A 10,292-nucleotide genomic window follows, 5' to 3' on the forward strand; every position below is an offset into this window, starting at 1 on the left:
AGTCATTCAAGAGGTTTGCCAGAAAGTATATACCACTGAACCAACCGAAGAGAATACTTTCGATCAATGACTAACAACCGCGAAGGAGCTTCGAGCCTTTATAAGCCGATTTGCGAAGTTTCATTAATATTTCATTCCTAAATTTAGTACGACAGCAGCGCCGGCCGGATCCAGAAATTTTTGAAAGAGGGGGTTCACCGTTAGCAGTTATTTATAGCATTGCTAATTTTCTCTTTTCTAATGAAATTATATAAAATTATTGAACCAAGCCTATTGGAAAAGAGGGGTTGCAACCCCTGAATCCCCTCTGGATCCGGCCCTGGACAGCCGTAGCTAATGGACCCCACTAATAATGGGCGGGACAGCCCAACAAAATTGAGTGGGGCGAGGCTCAAGAGAGAACATACAAAACAAAAAATGCAGTGACACAAGCTACATCTGCTGGACCATGACACGTCCTCTAAACAGCGCATCCAAGCGTCACGAGTCGGCATCAGAGCCGTCCTAGCTAGCTACTTCAGATGCATGGTGGCAATTTATTACCAGTCGTATATGAAAGTAAGAAGCTTATACAAAGTGAACGAAGGGATAGAAAAAAGATATTCCATGACCACAAGAGAATGTTCGCCGTATTATACATGGGCCGTCAGGAAATATCAACCCTATAGTATACAGTACGTACGGGCATGTGCATGCATTTTCATCTGCAAGAATTCAAGATGCGGATCGAAACCATTAGGGACCGTAGGATCGTCAGCCGTTAAGCTTGACAATGACAACCAAAGGGTTGAAGTTGAACTTAATTGCGAAGTTTCAACTTGAAGGGGAGTTATGCCACGTGTTTGACGGAATTAACGGCGGTGCATTGTGTTCAACATATTTAATTAGAGAATAGAGATAAGACTTAGGGTTAAATTAGAGTTGACTGAGTTACAATTGACTGAAGTAACGGGTGTGTAACAGTTTCGTTCAGTAAAGCGTAAGATAAATTGTGTCTGCATGTTATTTGCGTGTCTGATATCTATGGGATATAATAGTTGTAAGGATCTTGTACAGTACACGTGTACCCCGTGTCTGCCAGCCTTTAATTAATTAATATGGCGTATACGGCATGGGCGCTCTTTGAAGCAACACGCCCGTGACAATATCCAACCTGGCAATATCCAAGTCGATATCTTTCCTAAAAACATATTGAAGCAGCTAGTTTACTCACCCCAAACCCATCGTTATTTGCTAAATGTAACGTTGTCTACTACAGGAATACCTAAAATGTCTAGCTGCAATAACCATGTAGACGTGTCCAGAGCTTCAAAGAATTTCTACCTGCTATATTTAAAAATATTTGGTCTTTCGTAATGTACTGCTTAATTCTGCCTGGGACTCTCTTAAAAGCACCTCACCATAGAATTTATCAAAGCATTTTCTAGTCTCTTAAACAATAATAAAGTTTTTGTTAAATTTTACTGAAGCGGCTTTTTACTAGCTTCTTGATAGCCCTTCACAGAAAGTTGTCGGGCTGTACTGACTAATTAGCATGCAGATCTTCGATCATTTGCTGTTGCAACCTCTTTACTGATTTGCTCCTATATGCTGTAGCACAACAGAGCTTTAGAGATTTCCTTAGCCTTGAACTGAACAATTCTGCACCGTCTATTTTGTGGGTAAAAAGACATGCGCAATCATTTGCTTCAACAGACAGCTGCGCATGATTAGATCAACTGCATGGAAGAGACTTCTCCACGCAGATCGTTTGATACAGATCGATCAAGTATCTCAAAGTCAATCAGAATATATGGCACGTGGAACAGACTCCGGCACTTCAGCTGTTACTTATTAATATATTTCCATTTGTCATGGCCTTGATCTGTCTAACTGCTACATCGCCCAAAATTGGCAAAGATATGTTACTGAGAGAAATATGCAGATGGCTTGGCTTATGTGCAGATATTGAGCAACAACTGTATCAACAAGACTGGGAGTTGAATGTATGATTGATAAATACCTACCTTAACTACAAACTGTTATTCTTTTCTGCGTATGTAATCAATTAATATATAGTAGCTCTGTTTCTGCTGCTACAAAGGATGAGCCAAGTCTATCTTTACATCTGACCATTGTGGAGTTGATACTTGTGTTCTGAAAGGCAATCCATAAACGGCTAGTTTTTGCAACCTGTACATAACAATTAAATGCACATTTCACAGCGTGCACACACACACACACACACACACACACACACACACAAACACACACACACACACACACACACACACACACACACACACACACACACACACACACACACACCTCTGACAAGACTGAACAACAGACTGGACTGCTGCAGCTGTGACAGATCGGCAATAGCTAAGATCCAATTCTTCCAACCAGTTGCTGCATGACTGAGATATACAAAACACACTAAACAAAACAATGAATGTATATTGCAAAAGCAACTAATTGTCATGCTTTAAGAAAATACAATAAAGAAATGACCATATGAATACTAAGTCGCAGCTTATTAATTAACATCCCCAAAAACTCTAGTATTAAAGCACGCTATTGACTATAATCGCATCAAATATAATGCCAATTCAGAGTTTGTATTAAACCTAGCTAAATGTCAAAGTCAGTTCAAGTTCATTTAGCTTGATTCTACATTATATTCATCAAAGTCCATAGTTAATAAATAGAAATAGCAAACATAATACAGTGACACTTTAAAACGTCCATGCAGCAGAACCTCGCTAATCCGTACAGTTCTGGCCAAGCCCTGGCAAAGACCTGTTCAGATTAGTGAAGTTGTTCTGATTACAAAAATGCCTAGCCTCAGAAGTTCAGACCTCACTCAACTACCCAGACCACTGGTGCATTAATCAATTTACGTATGTCACAATATGTCATGTTTGTGGTAAATGCCACATCTGCAACAACTACATACTTCTAAATACTGTGACAGTCAGGATTTAAAATAGTCAAGTACATGCATTTGCTAAAGACTAGATAACCACTTCAATGTGGCAGCAATCTGGATGAGGCTGCCTGAATATTCCTATTATGATCTGAGTATGCGAAGAAGGGTGATAAAGGTAATTTGGCAAGGATTCAAATTAGCAAGATTCAGCTTAGCGAGCTTCTACTGTACAGTCAAACCCCAATATACGACTATCCTCGACCCACTTCGTTCTGAATCTGCCTGGCAATGATGAAGTTACATCAGATGTTTGTTGCAGAATGCAAACACTATAAATGACAGTAAATCATCTACATATATGTATCACCTAGAAAAGCATTGAAAATTAAGCTGAAGTGTAAAATTAGAAACTGTTACTTAGACAACCACATAAATACATGCCAATTAAAGGACTGTTCATACCTATTACTAATAAAGTATGATACAAATAGATCATCATTTTAATTGGCATAGATTTAGTTGTATCACCCGTATCTATCTTTTAATAACTCTTGAAGTTGAAATCATGTTTCATATAAAAACTATATACAACAAGTGCAAGAAATTCTGAAGACTAAGCTATGCACACGAGGCAAAGACAAAGAGTGAGCAAAGAAGCAATTTAAACTCAATTAATTAAGTAGCTAAGGGATCAAGGATAAGAGAAAGAGGGAAGTGCAAAATACTTAAAAGTGCAACAATAGTAGCAAAAAAACATTTAAACATGCTCCTGCCAAGTCATTGTACAGAACGTTTCACTAAATGCACACAGTATTTATTATATGCTACCTTCCATCTGTAATAGCAGTTGAGCCAAGCTTTAACTTCACAAGGTTGTCACCAATGCTGCAAATTAAATGTTGTACACTCACATCTGATACTGGACAACTGGTCACATCCAAAGACCTGGGACACAAATGTCTCCTGGTACTTCAACATGTTCAAAATGCAACAATTGACAACAAGTACCTCAATGACATTACACAATCAAGAATTGTCAGGGCAGAATCTCCAACGTTTTGGCATGCCGCCAAGCCAATAGACTGTAATTGTGATGAATTCCTTACTAAACCTTTAATTCCCATGTCAGAAACCTATTAATAATTAAGACAAGAGATAGCAATATATATATATATATATATATATATATATATATATATATATATATATATATATATATATGTATATATAAAGGAGAGCTGTCAGTCTCTGTGTGTGTTCATATGTAGTAGAGGATCTCCAAGACGGCGAGTCTGATTACACCTGAATTTGGCTCATGCACACCAAATCCATAGAGGTCGAAAGTGAAGCTGTCATCGTCTTTCCAGACTTCTCCCGCGACGACGTGATTTCCAGCCAATGGAACCCGCCTCGAACCTGTCTCCTCTCACACGTGAATATCCCCGTAATGGCGTATGGGATCTCCACCGAATTTAAACTGCCGATTCCCGACGATGGTACATGCAAAGCGTGTCATTTATTGCGGGCAACGTCGGAAAAGGGAAGACAATTTTGCTTATATCCAGGTCTTGAAAAACGCCCACGGTCATTTGCCCGTCTACACCCGTTGAAGAGCTGCCACATTCGATACACATGTTCCCCGCAACGCCAGCAACGTCTGAATTAACTAACAACTAATAATAATAGAAATTTACTAACCATTAGTAATATTAATAGCTAATCTGCCCGTACGGAGAACAGGATGGTGAGCTAGTTCAACATATAGACAGTTCACATTCTAGTTACTCACTTGTGTACATCCTCGTAACTCAATACACTGCAGGCAACAAAGATTACTGCTCACATTGATTAGACAAGAGTCGTTAACCTGCAAGCATCCACAAACATATATCATTTTCTTGCAAATATAGATACACTGTTTAACATCCTAACCTGGCAGCACTGGCCAACATTCAAGTCATTGATACACTTGCACTTAGAAGCAAGGGATTCCAGTGCAGATGAAGTTACACTTGAGTTTCCATACAAATGTAATCTCTTCAAACTACATGTATCACACACACAAACACACATTACTGAGAAATCAATTAATCCAAAGCACACAAAACCTACCATGGTAGCTTTGATTCAATTATGTACAAAATTGTGTCAGTGACATTACAGCCGCTCAGATCAAGGTCACAAATTCTAACAACACACGTACATTATTTTCAGTAGTTTACATTGGTCGTAATACAGAATAGAGAAAGTGCAAGCTGCCAATGTACCCCTGATTAGCTTCCAATACTAATTCTAAAGCTTTGATGCTTATCTGACACCAGCTGACATTGAGTGAGTGCAGGTTGTGACAGCGAGAAGAACAATGAAGCAACAGAGAAGATCCAATCAACTCTCCTCTGCTACATCCACTGATATTGAGCTCCTGTATAATAACAGATACATTAACTCGCTTCATCATAAGACTTAAAGGTACCATACTTCTAAGTTATCAGCACAAGATCGAAACAGTTGTCTCAGTCCTGATGAAGTTAACTGTGGGCCACCTCGACAGCAAACAAGGTGAAGTGAGACTGGTCGAAGTTGGCTTAATCTGAGCAACCACAAATCTGCTAGTTGACGTTTGATAATTGTTATTTCTTTCCCTACAAATCAATTAGACAATTAATGTAAGAAAATATCATCTGCCTATCAAGTTTACTTACATAAGCTGGAGTCTGTACTCACTCTGTAAAAATCTCTGTTTACTCTACAACATACTGCCAGATGTTTTTGTTCAAGAAAACCAAAAATGTACAACAACATTTCATCAGGAAGATACGCAATGTGAGTTGTCTGAAACAAAGAAATCCTGTTTGATACTCTTGAAAGAGTAGATCCTACAAAAAAAAGATGATTATATATATATATATATATATATATATATATATATATATATATACATACCGTATTTGCCCGTAATAATGCCCTGGGCGTATAGAAAGAAAGACTTTTTCTGGGCATATACTAGAGCATGGACGTTATTTTGGTCCTGGGCGTATACATGGTCACAAAATGCTGTCGTTTGGCCAATCATCATCTAAATACTTGAAGACAGAAATACCACAAATGCTTGCAATTATCCACCAGCAAGATCAAAGGTACCTGTGCTGGTATGCATACAGCATCAACATACACGCAGAAACTAAACACTATACACACGTGGTCGGCCTGAAGCCCGTCGAGCATCAGGGTCGGTAATTGCAACAAAGACATGAGTCTAGCAGTAAGCACTTTTACTCAACACTAACACCAGCTTATCAAATGCACACAGACGGAGACAAATGTTCTGCGGCCCCATTTTGTTTTGTCTGAGCATGCGTATCCTGGGCTTATACTTGGGCATGGGCATATAGTTGGGCATGGGAGTTTTACGAGCTGAAAGTTCTGACCTGTCGCACATGGGCGTATATGTGGGCATGGGCATTATTTCGGTATGGGCATTATTACGGGCGAATACGGTATATATACACATTAATTTGGTGTTTGACAAAACCATTAATTAAGGTCATTAAACTACATTTTACTATGCACATAATTGAAGGGCTTTTGTAATTACTTATCTATGTTCTTAGCTAGTAACATCCGTTGTAGGGAACAACAACGGTGTGAGAACAGTCATAATGTCAATTTCCATACATGCACATTACGTATGCATGCGTGTAGCGTCTCACCCACAAATACACTAACAAATCTACATCTAGCATGTATCAAATATTATAAATACATGCATTTAGAACAAGATAATGAATATCTGTAATGCAACAGAAATGCAACATCAAAATTAATAAATCACAAATCCTAATCTACATAAGATTAGAAACAGCAATAAGTTGAGAAATCTCATGTGTGCATGGCATCAACAAAGTCACCTTGAGATAAATCAGCAAAGCTAACTTGAGTAAAACAGTATACTATAAGTCGCTTAAATAATTTTTGTTACTGTAGATCGAACTGCATGCTGAGGCTGCAAAAACATGTAAAAGCTATAAAAGTTACAGTTGTACAACATTGCGCACTTCTAAATCACAAATAAAGAATCCACCTAAACAAATTAAAGATATAATACACATGTCTCCTTAAAATTTGCATGTTACTGCAAACATTAAAGGAGAACTCTCACCAAATACTAAAACTTGTTGAAAGAAAGATGCAAGGCCTGGTATCTTCCTGCAGGAAACCTACGGTCCAGACAGCCACAGAAGCAGAGAATCGGCAACAAGTTTTCAGACGATTCCTCATATGTACGCAAAGTCTTACTCTCTCAAAGCAACTACTTTAGGTTTTGGTTAATAAATCACAACTTGACACCATATGTCTCACAATCCTTACCTTGAAATGTGCACAAATATCGGTCTTCCTTGCTAACCAACAATCAGAGTTACGCATACGCCACATACGGGTACTAAACACGCCTACGCAGGTAATTTCAATGCTTTATTTCTTCGTTACGGTAAACTTCTGCAGTAAACGGTTGCAAAGGGTTGTGTCATGAAGTGACAGCTTTCATCTGAGAGATACATGTAGTTGATTTTGGTGAGAGTTCTCCTTTAAATATTACAGCTTCACATTTATAAACACTTTTGTATCTACAGTAACCTGCCCAGTTTTAATTCTTAATTTGCCCATTCATAAACTGATTAAAATTGTTGTATAGCTGTAACTGTATACTTAGCAACTTTGAATACTGTATAAGATAAAAATTGACGAGAATATATGTCGGTTTGCTGGAAAAACATATAGTGGAAGATTCTATTTTGGCAGTTGGACATTGCTACAGATAATTGATCTAAGTTTCATGGTGCCTCAATCTCATGTCTAACCTTTTCCTGCTAGACAAGGAAGGCACTAGGTACAGATGGCAAGCAGGGGTTACCATCTTGTGGCCTCATCCGCACGACATACTGTCACATCACCATGATGCCTGATGCAGGTGGGTATGATGTTTACATGACGTCACAATATCTTGGTGGACAAATCACGAATTTATATTGGGTTTGCTGGAAAATCCACCAAAATAAATTTCCTGCCAAAATAAATTTCCCACCAATATTTCATGTTATACGATATATAATAATACATTAATTCAAACCTTGACTAACAATCAAGATAGTATGTAAGTTTCAGCATTGTATCAAGTAAGGTATGTACAAATCACTAATCACCTGTGTAAAATGAAATGGAGCACTACAGTGTTCAACCCTAGGCGACGAGAAATTGACCCCTTTCCAGTTCCGGGCACTTAGGTTGTGCAGTAGAATTAGCAATGTGCTTCTAAATGCACTGCAAAGCAGGAACCTTACCTATGCGCATGTTCCTAGAACACTCGACAATTGATTTTTAGCCTCAACAATGAGGCACAAGTACGTACTCCAATCGCAACAACACCTAGGGTTAACAACATCAAACAGTTGCTGCATGCGTACTGGCAAGCACCTACTTGCAAGCATGCACAAACTAACACCACGTGCAAGTCACTAGACACAAGCATCCCAACACTTGTCTATACAGATGGCTGAGTCACACCAGACCCAACACTTGTTTATACAGAAGGCTGAGAAAGGACAGGCAGTCTCATCATCAAACGGTAAATCACTTTGGCGTGGTGCTTTGTCACAGGTTCACTTACTCTGTTCCACTTACTCTCCGTTTTGCTATGACCTTGAAGGCACACTCAAAAGTCATCATCAGTAATCAAAATTGGAATGTCCTGCATGACTCTGCCTAGACTAATGGACAACCTCCAACAACATTTACACAAGCACTACATTGTACCAGTGAATGCACACTATACATTCCAAAGTTGTTTACATGGTCATTTCCATCGAGTCGGTCGTTCACTACTTCCGGTAAGATGACTACTATATATATATATATATATATATATATATATATATATATATATATATATATATATATATGTATGTATATATATATATATATATATATATATATATATATATATATATAACCCTCGCTACACCTAGGGTTAACAAGCAAGCACTAGCTGCATGAACAATGACATATCTAGATTAATTTTCCTATATTATAGGTACATATATCTGTGAGCACTACTACCATTGAAACATGCTAACAATTAATCGCAATACCATATCAAAGATTTCAAAAATCTTATTATAACGTTTACTGTACATTAAACCCAATTTTAGAATCTTACATTGACAGTAATTTTGTTACTGATATCACCTAGTGGCACAGCCAGATACACATATTTACACATGTACTGACTGCTTGAAAATCACGTAGCCTAATTATTAGTATTATTTATCAGCTTACCCGGTAAACTAGAATGCTGATTTGAAGTCCATAAACAGCTCTGTTTTACATTGAGCATCCCTGATGACTGGATGGGATGATGTGCTCTGACAGTTTGCCTTGAAGAATCTCCAAAAGAAGCAGTAATCACCCTAGGTTTTACAGTAGCATTGCCTGTGTTCTTCTGTAAGCAATCTTTACTGTTAACTTTTCCATATTTGATAGTGACAGGTCCTATTATTCCTGACTGCTTCCAGTGTCTTTTATATTGCCCCTGATGAAGAACACTCTTCATTATAAATCTATCCTCTTCTGTATGCGTATCTTCTAACATGCCCGATACAACCTTCTTCTCTAGACAGGGCATTGTCCGCAAATTTCCCCCATGTAAATGCTTTTTCTGTAGTTCAGCAAGGTTGCTCTTTAAAGCACTTGTAGCAGCTGGAACGTGTTTGGTCGGCTGCCAGGGCTTACTCAGTAAAGAGCCACACTCCTCACAGAAATTCCACGATCTACAGTTAGAGTGCCTGCACAAAGTACATTCGATGCAGCACTGTTCACCCACAATGCTAGCTTCCTTGTGAAAGTTAACGTTACTGTAAAGTTTTCTTGTGGTTTCGTCGTTGCGTTCAGATTCGTCGCTTAGCGTACAGTGTGACAATGAAGAGCTAGAAGAAAGGTCAACTGCGGTGTCGATCACATCTTCATCTACAACAGCCTCATCTTTCGTCACTCTTTCACTTGGTAGCAAACTGCTACTCCAGCTACTGTTGCTAACGTCTACACTTGAGGTGTTCCAGACAGTGGCGGGAATTTGGTAATCAATGAGATCTTTCTCTTGTAAACCCCAGATATCCAACAGATGTTGTTCTGGCGAGCTGCAGTGATTATGACGATTTCTGACGCAGTTTTCACTGATTTGTTCACGGAGACGAAGGCGTGACAAAACTGTTGACTCGACGTCGTGTAGAAGAGCTCTTGCAAGTGACCTACAGTCTCCTTGACTCAACATACAGTACGTACGTATGGGATGAAACCAAGAAATGTAGACACGCAGTTTGGCCGTTGC

General features: G+C 38.7%; 1 protein-coding gene across 2 annotated transcripts; it reads right to left on the reverse strand.

Annotated features, from left to right (window-relative positions):
• Nucleotides 1-1,825: 1,825 nt before the first annotated feature.
• On the reverse strand, nt 1,826-10,271 carry LOC134197230 (F-box/LRR-repeat protein 20-like). Of its 2 annotated transcripts, none has more exons than XM_062666513.1 (11): nt 9,245-10,271; nt 5,614-5,787; nt 5,390-5,553; nt 5,179-5,333; nt 5,024-5,098; nt 4,844-4,955; nt 4,701-4,778; nt 3,920-4,044; nt 3,740-3,856; nt 2,308-2,418; nt 1,826-2,172 (listed from the first exon to the last, which is right to left on the reverse strand). In XM_062666513.1, the coding sequence occupies exons 1-11, from the start codon at nt 10,233-10,235 to the stop codon at nt 2,076-2,078; spliced, it is 2,199 nt and encodes a 732-aa protein (XP_062522497.1). In that variant the 5' UTR covers nt 10,236-10,271; the 3' UTR covers nt 1,826-2,075. The 2 variants fall into 2 exon arrangements, with proteins under 2 accessions (XP_062522497.1, XP_062522498.1); XM_062666514.1 differs by lacking the exon at nt 9,245-10,271 and adding an exon at nt 5,855-6,175.
• Nucleotides 10,272-10,292: the final 21 nt, after the last annotated feature.

Source organism: Corticium candelabrum, chromosome 22 (assembly GCF_963422355.1).
Source record: "Corticium candelabrum chromosome 22, ooCorCand1.1, whole genome shotgun sequence".
Taxonomy (NCBI): Eukaryota; Metazoa; Porifera; class Homoscleromorpha; order Homosclerophorida; family Plakinidae; genus Corticium; species Corticium candelabrum.

Coding starts and splice junctions, on each gene's coding strand:
- LOC134197230 (XM_062666513.1), bottom strand. CDS start 10,235: ATGTTGAGTCAAGGAGACTGTAGGTCACTTGCAAGAGCTCTTCTACAC. Junction 4,779..4,843: donor ATGTTGGCCAGTGCTGCCAG/GTTAGGATGTTA, acceptor GGATGCTTGCAG/GTTAACGACTCTTGTCTAAT. Junction 3,857..3,919: donor GATTGTGTAATGTCATTGAG/GTACTTGTTGTC, acceptor TTTGTGTCCCAG/GTCTTTGGATGTGACCAGTT.